The sequence below is a fragment of the Elephas maximus genome, chromosome 21 (assembly GCF_024166365.1).
Source record: "Elephas maximus indicus isolate mEleMax1 chromosome 21, mEleMax1 primary haplotype, whole genome shotgun sequence".
In the NCBI taxonomy this organism is placed as follows: domain Eukaryota; kingdom Metazoa; phylum Chordata; class Mammalia; order Proboscidea; family Elephantidae; genus Elephas; species Elephas maximus.
The window spans coordinates 72865012-72882406 of NC_064839.1; the positions used below are offsets into that span (position 1 = coordinate 72865012).

General features: G+C 40.7%; 1 protein-coding gene across 1 annotated transcript in view; it reads right to left on the minus strand.

Moving 5' to 3' along the window:
• Positions 1-17173, minus strand: part of ASB5 (ankyrin repeat and SOCS box containing 5) — a 48948-nt gene extending 31775 nt beyond the window's left edge. Inside the window, exon 1 of the mRNA XM_049864231.1 lies at positions 16900-17173. Within this exon, the coding sequence (XP_049720188.1) occupies positions 16900-17095 (196 nt within the window). The 5' untranslated portion in view covers positions 17096-17173. The remainder of the gene's footprint in view (positions 1-16899) is intronic.
• Between the last annotated feature and the right edge of the window lie 222 nt (positions 17174-17395).

Below are 17395 nucleotides of genomic sequence, written 5' to 3' on the forward strand. Positions count from 1 at the left end.
CAAGCTTAATTTGTGCTACATGTTTACAGCAATATCATCCCTAATCGCTCCCAAACCAGGAGCTGAATTTACAGTATTGAAAAGCTCTAGATATATATAGATAAATCTTTCTATCATATTGTTCAATGAAAAAAGTCATGAAAGAATATTAAGAGAAGTTTTAAAAAAGGCAAAGCTAACCTGTATCAGTGAAGGATGCCTTCACAGGTGCCAAAACTGTAAAGAAAGGCAATGAAATGATTACATAAAAGGTAATCGCCCTCTCTTTGGGGACTAGGGAGAGAGTGCTGTAATTGGAAAGGATACCTGGAAGGCTTCAGTGGTTCTAAGAATGTTCTCTTTCTTGACATGGATGGTAGCTATACAGGCTTCTGCTTTACTTTTATTAAATTCTATAAATAGATTCTTTTCATTGTTTCTGATTGTACTATATTTTAAGCTTGTATATCTCTGGGAGTGGAGTTGCTAGGTCATAGGGTATGTGTCTCTTTAGTTTTCTAGGTTCTACCACATTGTTTTCCAAAGTGGTTGTACCAATTTATAGTAAAGCCAGCATTCTCTGAGAGTTTCTGGTGCTTGCCAGTATTGTTTATTTTTGCAAATCTGATGGATATGTCGGAATAGCTTATATTTTGATTTTTATTTCCCTAATAATTACATTTTCATGTGTTTATTAAGAAAATAATAATTAACAACAAGAGTCCAGCCATAAAGGACTTTAAATTCAAGGAGGAAGTTAACAGAAAACACAACACCCCCAAAAGAGAAGAGTAAGTGTTTGGCTCTTCTTACTCTGATGTTCTTTATTCCAAGCTGAAGTATTATTGGGCCTCCTATGGGGTTGCTGGAAACCCTGGTGGCCCAGTGGTTAAGTGCTACACCTGCTAACCAAAAGGTCAGCAGTTTGAATCCACCAGGCACTCCTTGGAAACCCTATGGGGCAGTCCTACTCTGTCCTATAGGGTGGCTATGAGTCAAGATCGACTTGAAGGCAACGGGTTTTTTTGGTTTTGGTTATAGGGTCGCTACGAATCAATTCAGCGGCAATGAGTTTGGTTTGGTTTTAGTTTTCTGCTTGCCCTGACTGCCTAAATCTGCTGCATATTTGCTGTATGACTGAGGGCAACAGAGAGAACTTAGTTCCTCTCCCATTTCTGTTAAGGAGTTGCTGTTCACTGCTATGGAACAAAGAGACCAAGATGACCCAGAAATTTTCTTTCAGTACTGAGGGTGTGCACAGTGGACAAGATGAGAAAACATGTGGTCTCAGACACAGAAAAGTATTCCAGACTGGCTGGGGAGCAAAGTTGCCACAAACGTGCTTCTAGTGAACTCGAGCAATCTTAGAAAGGAAGCGAATTACTGTCCGCAAGACCACAAGGAGTGTTCTAAAATAGTCGTCATTAAATGTTATTTGGTGACTAAGACAGTTGTTCTGGAATAAGACGGCTGAGGTCATGGGAATGATAAATTCACAAAAAGTCACTTGGGCTCTCTACCCTAAAAGCTTCTCTGGTACAAAAATGATTTACTGATTGTCAGGAAAACATTAAAGAGTCATAGCATTTCAGAGGTAGAAGTGACCTCAGCTATCATCTACTTTAAAACAAGTTGCCATGGAGTCGATTCTGACTCATGGTGACCCCATGTGTACAGAGTAGAGCTGCTCCATGGAGTATTAAAGGTTGGGACCTTTTGGAAGCAGATGCCAGGCCTGCCTTCAGAGGTGCCTCTGGGTGGGTTTCAATCATGAACTTTTCATCTAGTAGTTGAGGTCTTTGGTTTACAAATGGCTTCAAAGAACCCTCTGAGTTCAATGGAACTACCTCAGAGTGTGCCTGTAAAGTTGTGACTCTGTCTTCAAACAGTGTAGCTTCCATTCTACCAGCTTTACAAATTGAGCTTCTAGATAATCACAAAAGACAGTGTCAATACAACAGTTGAAAAACCACTGATCTTGTCTCTTTCATTTTGCAGAAGAACCGAGGCTTACAGAGGGCAGGTCACCCAAAGCACTCAGTGGGTTACCAGCCAACAAATCTAAAGGAGTGAATATAAAATAAGGCAAAAACAGATCTAATAATCCACAGTGCCTACATCATACGGTTCTGGTGAGGATTAAATGAGTTTATGTGGTATGTGTTCAGAACAGCCCTGGGTGAATAAGTAAGAACTGTGTGTTTACTATTATCATAAAACCTAACACATTTTTCTTCCTTCTCTTCTCCTTACCAACTTTGTTCACACACTGTTCTATCTCTGCCACATGTCAGCTTGAAATTTAAAAGGGTAACAAACCCATCCAGGGAATGAAATCAGCAACCTCTGTTCCCAAGTCTGAGGACAACAGCTGCTGGGAAGAAAATCTGATACGCACCGTGGACAAGGATTTAATGTAAGAACAATTTTACACATAATCTGTCTCCTCTCTGTAGTTCTAGCTACAAATAGTCTTATCACCACTAACTATGTAACTATGTGCCCATGGAAGGCTGAGGTGCTTGGCAGCAGCTGGGGCATTTTATGTTGATAATTTTTGTGAAAATTAAAGAGAGGGATTGACCGAGGTTTGTCTCCACCATGTTGGACATTTTTGCCGAAGTCCATCTTGAAAGCAGAAAGGGTAGGAATTCAGGAGCTCCAAGTGTGCTGGACTCAACTCTAACTCTGGGAGCCAAGGCGATGTCACATCTACTTTGGCTGACCAGCTCCGGGTGTCCTGCAGGCTTGCTGCCCTTGTCCAGCTGTGTCCAAAGAGGAGGTCTGGCCCACACCGTGGCAGCTGCGGCTCTTTCTCCTTCTTTTGATACCTTGATCATAGAAGAGAGTTCCTAACGCTGGGGACTGATCATTCCTCCCATTGTAACTCACTAGCTGTCTAGGTAGGTGCACAGGCAAGAGCAAGATTTCTTAAATTACTATCTGTTTTTTTTTACTGCAATACATACTAAAGAATCTGGGGCACCTGAGTTACGTACAGAATGGTTTAAAGGGCAAAGAACTAAAGTCTAGAGGTATTGTCAAAAGAGGCACATCAACCACACCTATTAAATCTGATTCCAGGAAATTTGAGAAACAAGGGATTCGCGTTGCTTTTAAGAGAGTGAGTCTGTGTTTTGCGTAAGCCGTATCCTTTCTTGCAACACCTAGTAGCACTTGACAATTTTCTGATCAGCTTTAGAGAACAAGACAGCAATCTCCTGTCTATTATATTAACTGCGACATACAGTGTTTGCGGTGTTTTCTATTTGCTGTACACACAGGTCACTATGAGTCAGAATTGACTCCACGGCAGTGGTGTTTTTGTGTATACACATGGAAGTACCATGTTGAGCATTCGATTTTAAATGAACAAAGAAAAAACATTTAAGAATATTGGAAGATTGGCTCGGATGTTTAAAGTATTAAGAATAAAAATATATTTACTTAAAATGAGAAATTAAAGGTGAACGGGTAATTTTCTTCACCAAAAGGTAAGCAAGCTTCGGGTTAATATTACATGAAGAAGATACTTGACTACGTTAAACAGCCATTAACTGATTCTAGTTAAAAAGAAACATGTAAAGGATTTTGTTTTGGTTTGTTTTATTGGGGGTAGGGGAACTAATGCCAATTTTACGAGGTTAAAAATGAACCAGGGAAAAGGAACAATAAGATTAAAAAGAAGAAGGAGTAGAGGATATTACCTATAGATTTGTTCTTTGAGAATGAACTCCCAGACCCACTTACCCACTAACATTTAAGTGTATATGGGTCCACAATATCAGGCCAGGCACATTTAGAATAGACATACCCCTGTGTTAAAGATGGCAGTAAAATCCATTTAGTTATTTAAATTTGAACGCTCTGGCTTTTCCTTCTTCTTTTATCGCTTCCTTCCTTCCTTGAAAATGCATTACCAGCCATGTGCTAGGCTGTGAGGTTGGGTGAGTCCCTGTCTTCGTGAGGCTTACAAATAAGTAACGATGCCATCTTGAGAGTATATTCAGTGTTGACTTTGTTTAGGGTATCACGCGGGAGGGGAGAAAGCAACACAGAAAGTATTAAGTCATCCTGTGTCTTGCTAGGACTGTCACAAAGACCCTGAAAGATAGCCTGATACCTGATACAGAGATGAGCTCCGGATAAAAAAAAAAAAAAAATTTTTTTTTTTTTTTTTTTTTTTAAAAGGCATTGCTTATTTCGCTGTATAAATCAAAGAAACAAAATTGTACAAATGGTCGGAACCAGTAATGTCAGAAGACCAGGGCTCACATGTTGGCTTTGATCTAACCAAATCAACAGCCTGGAGCAAATCCCTCTACATTTTTAAGCCTCTGTTCCCTCCTCCCATGATATCTGCCATATAATATTTATAGTAAAAGCAAGGTAGAGATGTGCCCCAATTTAAGGAAATGCAGTATACAAAAAATTTATATTTATAAAATGCATTTCTAAAGGGATTTCTTTAAGTAACAAGTTTACATGGTGTGACAAAAATTAAGTTATGTGTATAGTCTGTTTTACACTCAGCTCACAAAGCACCAGTGTGCACACTTTCTGTGATATATATTTTATATTTTTTTGAGTTGTAAACATAGTTTGAGTATCTCAAAAAATGCCAATTGAAAAGCACCTAGGATTTAGCTATTTTGAAAAAATAACGTTTCTTTCAGAATGTTAGAATTTGGATATTACTACATAGAACTGGATTTCTTCCACCTCAGGGGGCAAAAAGCCAACATTTTATCATTGACGTTTTTCCTTTGTTGTTGCTAGTTGCCTCCCAGTCAGCTCCGACTCATGGTGACCTTTTGTAGAACGTTCTGAAACATTGCCTGATCCCGTGCCATTTGGGTGATCGTGGTATTTTGGTCTATTGCTGTGGCCACTGTATAATGCCTTCCAACCCTGGGGGTTTCCCCTTCAGCACTATACTGAACAATATTCTGTTGTCATCCATGAGGTTTTCATTGGCTAATTTTCAAAAAAAGTAGATGACCAGGCCTTTCTTCCTAGTCTGTCTTAGTCTGCAAGCTCCGCTGAAACCTGTCCATCCTCACCATGGGTGACCCTGCTGGTATTTGAAATAGTGGCGGCATTGCTTCCGGCATCATAGCAACACACAAACTGCCACAGTATAACAAACTGACAGGCAGGTCGTGGATTATTCCGTTAGAGTCTACTAAAGACTAGGTTAGTCTCCTAGTTGTCTAGTACAGCTATAACAGAAATACCACACGTGGGTGATTTTAACAAACAGAAATTCATTTTCTCACAGCTTTTTCTTGTTGTAGTTGTTGGAGCCATCGAATTGATTACAACTCATAGTGACCCTACAGGACAGAATAGGACTGCCCCATAGGATTTCCAAGGCTGTAATCTGTACGGGAGCAGACTGCCACATCTTTCCCCTGTAGAGTAGGTGGTGGGTTTGAACCACTGACCTCCCAGTTGGCAGCCAAGTGCTTAACCACTGCACCACCAGGGCTCCAGTTTTGGAAGCTAGAGGTCCAAATTCAGGGTGCCGGCTCTGGGGGAAGCATCTCTTCTCTGTTTACTCTCTCTTCAGCTTCTTCCTTGCTTCCTTGGCGATCTTCATGCAGTCTGATGTCTATTTTTCCCCATCTATGCTGGCTTGCTTGCTTCATCTGCTCTCTTATATCTCAAAGGAGATTGGTTTAAGACACACACTACACTAATACTGCCTCATTAACATAAAAAAGGAAACCCATTCCCCAAAACGGGATTATAAACACAAGTACTGGGGTTAGGACTCACAACACACATTTCTGGGGGACACATTCAATCCAGTAGCTAGCCTGAAATGCCTTCTGAAAATTTCCGGGGTCATTCTGTACGACTGTGCTTCTCAGAAATGGTCCTCTTCTGCTCATGAAGTCACCAGAAGACAGTGCTCCTCGCACAGGTTAGTATCATTTTGGCGAAAAGTCCTTGTCCATCAGATTCCTGTCCAGCTTTCAGTAGTCAAGCCTTGTCTTTGCTTGATAGAGATTCAGCTTCACACCTAGTCTTAATACTGCAGGAAGGAAGCTCGAGCCCCTCAGCTCTTTCTACCAACAGCATTAATTGTCTTACAGCTTTGATTGTTCACAAAGTCACCATTACCTAAATGGCCATTGTTCAACTGCTATTGTAGTTTTCTGCGATCTTTTTAGAAGAAGGATGGCTTTCTTTAGCACTTTGGCAGCCTCACTTGATTCAATCAACTAACAAGGGACCCCGCAGGGTTATGACAGTGAAGAGCAGATTTTCAACAAAGGCTCAGATTTGATCACTTTCGTTAAATCAAGCTGCACGCCTAACAGTTCAGATAAGCCTGTGCTTCTATTTAGTAACATGAATGGCATTTTGGTATTAAATTTCAGTTTGTTTGTGCTCTGCCCATTGTTTAAGACTATAAGCCTTCTGGAAAGAGTGTTATGTATTTCTGAATGTTTCTATTTTACTCGTAGTTAATGATGACATGGAAATTTTAGCTGCCCTGATGGAAAAAGAGTGCCTTCACGCCATTTCACATAGTTATGCACATTACTGACTTGCCCAAAATGTTGACCATTCTAACATTTTTTCCCTAGGAAAAAATGTCAAAAAGATATTCAGCTGTAAATTCAGCTGTAACTGAGCTTATGTAGTGGTTGGGTTCTGCAAAGACGCCCGTAACTTAAATAATATTTTAAACAGACTGGGACGGTTTAGTTTCTAAATTTAATTTTATTCCTTTCTTTAAAGAAAAAATTCCCTTAAAGCCCAACCTATGAAGATTCATGAAAGTAAAACTTCTCTGTCTAAAGAGGGGATGTGGGCCCATGGGAACCTTGTCCTCTCATGCCCCTGAGGATCTCCTAGAAAATTGCTAAGTCAACTTAAAGGACAGATTTTTAAAATACTCTCGCAGGGTAGCCAATGGAGAATTCTAGGATTAAGAAAAATAGTCACGGTCTAATAATACATGTTCGCAGTTAGCCTAAATTTCACAGAGCGAACTTGTTTAATCACGGACCGCGTGAAAGCTCCCTTCAGCATTAACGATTTGACAATCATCAGACTCTGTAAGCCTCTCCCTCTGCGGTCTGCTATTCTTTCTGCATTTCCAGTCTAAGAGCCAGTGGTCTGTTTTGTGGCATCGCTGAGGAGAGGCTGGAAAAAATGAATGAATTGTTCCCTATGCAGCTGGAAAGAGGAAATGCCAACAGTTCTACATAGACTGTAAGCAAACTCTCTTAAAAAACAAAAACCAAAACACTATTAAACTATTGAAGGGTGGCTTCAGAGGAAGAGGCGTTCCAAATACTTCACCTGCTCTCAGTAAGATGGATTGTCTGTCACTGGGGCCATTTTTTCCTCTGGCTTTCCCCATGTAGAAAATAAACTTGATGCGCTAAAATTGTTGCAGGGACACATGGAACTGTCATGGATCCACTCTGAGAATGTGCTCTGCTGAGTTCATTTTTAGGAAGTCTCCTGTCTTCTCAGAGGTACAGTTCATGAAATACACAGTACTCATAGATTAAATGGTGACACCAAGGATTTTGTAAAATACTTATGCTGGTAATTATTTCTGTCTTTAGCTAATAACTCTTTTTCATATACTGAATCCAGTAAAGGCAAGAGAAAGCTCTTACTAGAGCGATGTATTTTTGCATATATGACTTTATAAGATGTGTGATTATTTTTCCTTTTGGCACCAACTGCCCAGCTATGTATCCTTATGTTACATTTATGCTTCATCCTTAGCACCGGACGAACCGGGCCTATAACTGCTCACTGCTCACAAGATTTAGTGCCACCTTCTAAATGCTTCTCTTTTTCTTCAGGCTGGTAGAGTCTCCATTTCTATCTATTGAACCAAAAATGTTCTGCCTTTGAAGGCCTATTTCATGTCCCTCCAACCTCAATCTCTTCCGTTCCTTACTTCATAAACCAAAAAAAAAAAAAAAAAAAACCAATAAAACACCAAACTCATTGCTGTTGAGTCAGTTCTGACTCATGGTGACCCCATGTATTACAGAGCAGAACAGTGCTCCATAGGGTTTTCTTGGCTGTAATCTTTATGGAAGCAGATCACTAGGGCTTTCTTCCATGATGCTGCTGGGTGGGTTCGAACCACCAACCTTTAGGTTAGTAGTCAGGTGCAAACCATTGACACTTCCCAGGGACATGACTCCCAGAGAGACCATTAGTTGCAGGCTTGATTGTTTTCAGTTTAACACCTTATTATGATTTTCTAGTTGTTTACTGTTTGGTTTTTGCTAACCACTGCACCACCAGGGCAGGTGCTCTCTCTCTATATATACATATATATGTAGTATACGTACCTGTGGAGTCCCTGCATGGTGCAAATGGTTAACATGTTCAGCTGCTAACCAAAAAGTTGGAGGTTTGAGTCCAACCAGAAGTACCGCAGAAGAAGGGCCTGGCAATCTCTTCCAAAAAATCAGGCACTGAAAATCCTATGGAGCACAGCTCTACTGTGACACATGTGGGGTCACCGTGAATCAGAATTAACTCCTCCACAGTGACTGGACTGGTTTAACACACCCGTAGCACGTACTACTGTGCCAGAGAGGGAGTAGGCATCCAGGTATTTACTGAAGTGAATTAAATGTAAACTATATCACTTACATCGATGAATGAGAAAAATAGCTTATTTTAATAATTTATCATTCTCTAAGAGAGACAGTAAACAGGAAAGCAGAAGGTCGAAACCTAGTTTTCAGTCTAATGGTAGAGACAGAGGGCTAATCAAGTGATTTAATTTAAAAACAATCAGGGCTATTTCACAGGGTTAAACAAGGTGCTATGGGAGTACAGGAAACCCTGGTGGCATAGTGGTTAAGTACTACAGCTGCTAACCAAAGGGTCAGCAGTTCAAATCTACCAGGTGCTCCTTGGAAACTCTATGGGGCAGTTCTTCTCCGTCCTATAGGGCTGCTGTGAGTCGGAATCGACGCGACGGCAACGGGGTTGCTGGGAGCACAGAGGAGGGAGCACAAAGACAAGCATAGCTCTGCTTGGGAAAAGTCAGTTAAAGAAAAGCTGTACTCCCAACACACACACTCTCTTCCCAAATCGTGCATGTGTCTTTGTTCAGGATGCACAGAAATTTCCCAATTCTCCACTTTTACGCTCTACTAACTTCTTCACTTCTCCACTTGTTATTTCTACCTCATATGTGGCCTAGCTAAATCTTTACCTAAGGGCTCAATGTTTTGTGGTTATGAGAATTTATTTTTAGTAAAGGAACAAGCCTGCCCATTGCTTTTCAACTAAGCTTCTTGAAAAATGACAAGCACTTTGGTGAGACATTTTTCGAAATAAATTTTGTGTATTTTGATAGGTGTCATTGATATAGTCAACCCTTTAAAATTTCTGTGTAATAAAGCCAATTAAAGAATAAAAGGGACTGGGTCTTGCTTATATGTCTGTATCCCTAATGTGCACAGTGCCTTTCTCATAGAATACACACAATAAATGGTGTAAGTAACAAAAGGACAAATAATTGAATGACTAAAGAAAGCAACAAAAGGACAAAAAGGTGTGAGAAAAAAATGCCTAGGAAAAGAGATTTCCCTTCTAAGCCATCACCAGCTATTTCAATTTCTTTAATTCTAAAAACCCAGGTATTTCCCCACATCTAGGAAGAGAAAATAGGTCATTAAAATTTGACAAAGCAATTTCTGAACATGAAACTTTGTCCTCAGATTCTGTTTTAATTTACAGTATTATAATGGCCTCTTCCAAAAAAGTGCTCCAGTACTAAAGAAAAACAGAGAATTTAGACAAAATTAAATCCTCTTTTTTAAAAAATTGGTGGTACTTTTGATTAAAATGTCATGGCTTTTTTATAGAACAGCAGTTCTATTGATTTAAAGTTATTCTCATGCAGAGTTGTTCCACCTAAGTATAGTAAATGTGTCCAAAAACTCTCACATTTTGAGGGTATTTTTATATCTTTATGTAATGAATAGCATCAAAGAAACCATCCTACAGATTTGCTTCCTGAAACTTTTCATTGCTGAGGTTCTGAGAAATGTTCCTAATATAATGAAAGTCATGCACGATGAGCACCCAAAACCAACCCACTGCTGTCGAGTGGATTCCAACTCCTAGAGACCCCACAGGACAGAGTAGAACTGCCCCACAGGGTTTCCAAGGCTGTAATCTTTAGGGAAACAGACCGCCACATCTTTCTCTCACAGAGCAGCTGGTGGGTTAGAACCACCAACCTTTCAGTAGCAGCTGGGTGCTTTAACCACTGTGCCACTAGGGCTCCTCACAATAAGCACAACAACACCAAAAACCACATGAAATGACTCACTCCTCAGAAACTGGCATAATGAATAGGACTGCTGCCACCGCTGTATCCATTATAAATATAAAGTTAAATTCCTGAAGTTGGTTTTTAACCTGGGATGGACTTTACTGACGGAGAAGAAAAAGCTGTAAGATCCCCTCTCCCATCACATCCAACTCCAGCTCCTTTTCCCACCCCGGTTACACTGTTCTTCAAAATGAAGTGTACTTCTGTCAGTTGACTTGTCGTGGTACCATTTACACTGTACCCTATTTCAAAAGGTTAACAATCAATTGGACGAAAAAATAATCTCATGCCTAAGGACAAGTCCGAAGCCAAATTCACGAGATCACAGCACAGGTATTCCGTCAGGTGCTCTACATGAGCCTCAGACATGAGAGAAGTCTCCGAGAAGGCTGCGGTGTCACCACAAGGCTTCTCAAACAGCCTCACAGACACGTCACCAGTTGCCCTCAAGTGGATTCCGACTCATGGCGACCCCAAGTGTGTCAGAAAAGAACTGTGCTCCGTAGGGTTTCACTGGCTGATTTTTCAGAAGTAGATCACCAGGCCTTTGTTCTGAACGACCTCTGGGTGCACTCGAACCTCAAACCTTTCACTTAGCAGCTGAGCGCATTAACTGTTTGCACCACCCAGGGCCCAGAGAGACATGTTACCTTGATGGAGTTCCCTCAGCCCAAAACTTTGTCCACAGCCTTGCAGTTTCAAACATCTGACCTATCAATAAAACCAAACCCAAAAACCTACTGCCATTTTTTTTTTCATTGAGTCGATTTCGACTCATAGTGACCCTATAGGACGGAGTAGAACTGCCCCATAGAGTTTCCAAGGATTCCAACTCATAGTGACCCTATAGGACGGAGTAGAACTGCCCCATAGAGTTTCCAAGGAGCGCCTGGAGGATTTGAACTGCCGTCCCTTGGTTAGCAGCCGTAGCACTTAACCAGTACGCCACCAGGGTCCCCCCTATTGGCGATTCACCTCTCGGAGCTTGACTTACAACTCAAGCACACATAGCACTGAAGATTGATATCAAGGTACAAATATATTAATTTACAATGAAAACCATAAATCTCATAAAGACTACGAGAATTTTGAGGTGAGCCAGCTACCCTTTTTCTGTGGGCACATCTAGATGGGAAGCCAAATCAGAATCAAATGTTACATGGTGATCAAAAAGTGGAGCCATGTAGATCATCAAATAAATCTAATGGAAGACTAGAATTCAAATTCTGGTTCCACTGTTCCCTGACTTTTCCCACCAGAGACAGATGGATGACCCACCAGAGCTACCACGAAGCTAAGGGTCCAGCTCCTGGGGGTGGTCTTGGTTGGTAAATGCAGACTTGGCCTCAGTGGCTAATAAATCCCTCTTCTGATTGGCACATGTTTTCTTTCAGATAAGTTAGTATCTAAATCTGAGACCTACTCAAATACCCTAAAGTAACACTTTCTACTTCTGCCACTGTTGCTTAATGGCATCACTAGATTTATCCTTTCTTCTCCTTTGTATTTTTTGTTCTTTCTTTTCTATCCACACCACTACTAAAGTAGTCTAGGTCTTCGTCTCCTTATAGCAGGGTCCTAACTGGTCTACTATCTCAAGCCTGTCTTATTATCCAACTCCAAAGATTACCATGGTATCAAAATACTTTAAATTACAGATTTACACGTCTTCTTTCATTTTCCCACCTTCATTCGTACCAAAATCTCTTAGTGACTCCTATTGCCTTCGAAATTAAGTCCAAATCGCTTAGCCTCCCACTGAAATCCTTTTACACATGGGCCCAATTTATTGCCATTTTTCCTTACACGAACCCTCCACTCCAGCCAAATATATTATCTCCCAGTATCCTGTGTGCACCCCTCTGCTCATTCCTGGGGTCCACTTAGGATCTACTTCCTCCATGAAGATCTCTCTGCAAGTCCAAATCCAGAGCTGACTCTTTCATTCTCTAGACTCGTTTGGTACTTAATACATCTGGAAAGTTATTACATGTGTCTATCTTATCTCTTCAATTAAAATATAAATTACTTAAGGGTGGGAACAAGATAGTTCACCTTTGTGCAGACCGTGTCTTCAATGTCTTCATATCAGGGTACTCAAAAAACGTGCTTTTAGAGTTGGCCCTGTCTACTTACAGGTAAAACTGCTGGACTTTCTTCAGAGTCTAAGACAGAACACGAAGGTATTGCTCTTAACAGAAGAGAGAAGCTGTCTTTTGAAGAGTCCTTGGGTATTAGGAGCTCATGGCTTCTAGTCCTTGCAACAGTGTACTCCCCTGCATTCTCGTTTTCTCTCTGCACTGTTTAATATTACAGTTGAAAACACCTTTCAACTCCTGTTAGCCTCACTGTCAGCCTCCAAGTATATTGCTGGTTTTAAAAGCACATTAACCAGTTGCCATCAAGTGGATCCTGACTCATGGTGACCCCACGTATGTCAAAGTAGAACTGTGCTCCATAGGGTTTCTAGTGGCTGATTTTTTTCAAAGTAGATCAACCGGCCTTTCTTCCAAGACACCTCTGGGTAGAATTGAACTACTAAGCTTTTGGTTCGCAGCCAAGTGCATTAACCAGCGTTAACCATTTGCATTACCCAGGAACTCCAAAAATAGACTCGACCTCTGGTAAATACTGCAACCAGAACATTCAACAACAAGAACTATATAAAAAGTCGTTATATAGAAAAGCATAAAAAAAGTGTAGGTCCCTTCAATATGGTGGTGCAGTTGATAAAGGTCTTCAGTACAAAAGATGGAAAGGTAAATTTGAAACGTTTGTTGGAATAGCAAAGGGATCAAGAAAGAAATCACCTTACACAGTTAGCTACTGTTTAGTTTTTCAGTATTCTTGTTGTGTAATTGTACCTGGTCTCAAGCCTGACTGGAAAGTGCTTAAACAATTCACTCCAATTTGTCTAACAGAAGGTTAGAGTATCTAGCAAGACTAATAGTTTCCCTTATTCCATACCAAAATACTACTGCCCAGGGGGAGGACATCCAGAATACTGTCAACATTGTCGTCTGTGATTATGAAAGATATGAAAATATACCCATCATCTCATGTTTCATGGAATTTGGCAACTCCACATCAGAAATGTTGGGGGAAATAATGTGGCTAAGATTTGAAAGCAGGAATGAGAAACCTAATTCAAAGAGGCATAGAGGTGATAATCTTCCCTAGGAAGGAAGAAATTGCTGGGTTCAACAAAGATAATAAAGTCTGATTAATTAATTATACAGATACAAACAAAATAAAAAATAGTTTAATTATATACCACCCACTGCCACTGAGTTGATTCCGACTCATAACAACCCCATAGGACAGAATTGAACTGCCCCTTAGAGTTTCCAAGGAGAGACTGGTGGATTCGAACTGCCAACCTTTTGGTTAGCAGTCGAGCTCTTAACTACTGTTCCACCAGGGCTCCAGTTTAATTACAGGGGACAAAAAGAAAAGAAAGAAAAAGCTATGTTAAAAAGGAGAAAGTAATAATTTCCAGGTCAAGGAAAAATTAATTCTTATAGGTAGGAGATCAAGAAAGAATTTTCAAGGTACACGACTTTTTCCTAATGATAATAAAATTGAATACTGATTATGTTTACACTAAATAAAAAATATAATAATATATTGTTTAATGTATAGATTAATTCAAGATACTGGAAGGAAAATTTTGTTAAATTGATCTAACAGTGAAAACAACACAAGATCAAGTTTAAAATATGTTCCCATTTTATATTCCCAGGAAAAATGTAAAAATGTTTTCTAATAGTGAGTGTTGATTTCTTTTTTCTTTTATTGAGATCAAATCCTAGAGTTCTAATACAGCTTGAGACAGAATGCTAAGAGCAGATGGGAAAGTGGAGACCATTTCCCATATTCCTGTGGCTTCCCAGCAGAAGCACACCAGCATCAGTTTAAAGGGAGGACAGGTATTTCTTTCTATTTGTAAACGGGTACAAAAAGGAACTTCAGTAACATCCCCTAAAACCTCCGTTAATCTGCAGAAAGTGTTTCCTTCTTTTTAGCCAACATTTTACATTTTTATGTAAGGCAGTTCTCATAATACGTAGACAAGATTTGCCTGAGCGGTAACGAGCCAAAGCTGCTCAGGAGAGTAAGTTTTATCATCTATTATCATATAACCTGTTGGGTTTTATATCTAGAAATACAGCTTTTGTTTTAAAAATCTAACATCCCTATGTTTGCTCTTTTATAAACAAAACATTCCATTTACCAACCGAATTTTTTATTTTCAACTGGATCACTTAGTGGAATATCATCAGAAAAGACCAACCTCCAGAAAAGGACACCATTTTTGGTAAAGCAGAGGGTCAGTGAACATGAGGGAAACCTTCCATGAGATGGATTGACACAGTGGCTGCGACAGTGGGCTCAAACATTCCAACAGTTGTGGGGATGGCATAGGATGGCACAACGTTTCAGTGTTTCGTTCTGTGACACACAAGGCTGTCACACGACACTGCCAACTCTAAGGCAACGAGCAAGAGCAACAACAACAACGGTATGCCACATTTAAATACAGCTGTACCTGTTCCTAAGCAGAGCAAGTGGGTGAAGAATTAAACACCGCCTGTCCCTCTAGCTCTCACCCTCACTGGGAGAGTCCCACACCGCCTGTCCCTCTAGCTCTCACCTTCACTGGGAGAGTCCCACACCGCCTGTCCCTCTAGCTCTCACCTTCACTGGGAGAGTCCCACACCGCCTGTCCCTCTAGCTCTCACCCTCACTGGGAGAGTCCCACACCGCCTGTCCCTCTAGCTCTCACCCTCACTGGGAGAGTCCCACACCGCCTGTCCCTCTAGCTCTCACCCTCGCTGGGAGACTTCCACACCGCCTGTCCCTCTAGCTCTCACCCTCGCTGGGAGAGCCCCACACCGCCTGTCCCTCTAGCTCTCACCCTCGCTGGGAGAGTCCCACACCGCCTGTCCCTCTAGCTCTCACCCTCGCTGTGAGAGTCCCACACCGCCTGTCCCTCTAGCTCTCACCCTCGCTGGGAGAGCCCCACACCGCCTGTCCCTCTAGCTCTCACCCTCACTGGGAGAGTCCCACACTGCCTGTCCCTCTAGCTCTCACCCTTGCTGGGAGAGTCCCACACCGCCTGTCCCTCTAGCTCTCACCCTCGCTATGAGAGTCCCACACCGCCTGTCCCTCTAGCTCTCACCCTCGTTGGGAGACTTCCACACCGCCTGTCCCTCTAGCTCTCACCCTCGCTGGGAGAGTCCCACACGGCCTGTCCCTCTAGCTCTCACCCTTGCTGGGAGACTTCCACACCGCCTGTTCCTCTAGCTCTCACCCTCACTGGAAGAGTCCCACACCGCCTGTCCCTCTAGCTCTCACCCTCGCCGGGAGAGTCCCACACCGCCTGTCCCTCTAGCTCTCACCCTCGCTGGGAGACTTCCACACTGACGTTTAGATTTCCCTCACCTTGAGTGAGTAAATAAATTCCTCACTTTGCGTACAAACAATTTTCCTTAGGAAGAATATACTCATCATCTACCTCACACATCAAGAGAGATTTTCACTTTCACTCAACGCTCCATATACCTCCAAAGTAACCTTGAATTTAAAATGAATTATGCCAGAAACTGAAAAAAATATTTAAAAAATAGATTTTAAGAAAGCATCCTTTCTACTTTTTTAATCTATATTTTCTAATTGTGTGATCTTGAATTTTGATTCTTAAAAATTTAAGTTACTTTCAAAGTATTTGGGGCTCCAAAATGTGTGCCCATGCCTGCTAATTTTTAAACCAGAAGTTAATCAAAAGACAGTAAGAAGTAAAACGTTCTTGAAGTCCATCATATGAATCATTTCTATGGCACAGATTATTGGTCTAATACAACATAAATGGTTTTATAATCTTTACAGTCTGTGGTTAAAATGATTGTTTCTTGTCTGATCTGACATGCCAATTTTTTCTACAGAACACGAATGAAACTGACTGCCCACTTGTAGAGTTTGTTGATTCATGTTCCCATCCTCTTAAAATCAATTTTTGACCAATTGAATAACAATTATATCAAGAAAACATCATAAATCTTAATTTTTGACATATCAAGGTTTATTTTACAATCAAATGGTTAATCTTAGTAAAATAAAAACAAGTAAAATCTTCAAATTCTATTTTTAATAATCATTAAATAAAATAATGATCATTCAATAATCCTTAAATTAAAAAATCACTTAGATGTTAAAGAATAATTGAACTGCTATCAGTTATTAACGTCTAAAACTACAGCTTGACATTCAATGAAATGTCCAAAGTTTTTAATGCTTATTTATAGAAAAATATGTATTTAGTAGTGTGTTTCCATTAACCTCTTTTGCAATAACACCTTGATCTTTATTTTATCAACCCAAACATTTACCCAGCAAAGTCATTTTCTTTTTCATGAATCCATGAAGTGAGCTGACAAATAATTTCTGCAAGGAGGAGATTACAAATTATCCACTCTGAAGCAATCCATAAAGAAAAGATGCTACGTTTTCGTGAACTCTGGATCAAACGGGAGTTAAATTCAACGTGAAACAAGAGAGCATTATCACAAACATACCTTGTCCTTGGGTTACTCCATAAAACTCAGCTGCTATCCTGGCCGCTTCCTTGCGGTTGCCTTTCACAATGTAGAAATGGCTAAGGATGGCAAGACTGATTTTCACAAAAAGTTTAAAACAGAAAAGTGAAAGTATGGTGAAGTAGACGTTGGATAGCTGTTGAGCAAATGGCCGGTTTTCTTCTAACACCGACATTGCTGCACAGGAATCTGTGGCGGTCTTCAGTCAGATCCAAGTCTCCAATGTGCCTGGCTACCGTCCGGGTGCTCCTGAACAGCTGTCCTGAGGGAAGCAAGTATCAGCTGGTAATGATGCCTGCAGCTCAAAATATTTATACAGTCCGCAAAAGTTCTTTGCAAACGCCTATTGGTCTGACAATATTCCATGGGAGCAATTGTATCACGTGGCCCATTCACAAGACTCAACTTTCCATTCTCAATATAAAATGACACCCCACCTCTTTGCTCTGGATTTCAAAATCTGGATATTGAAATT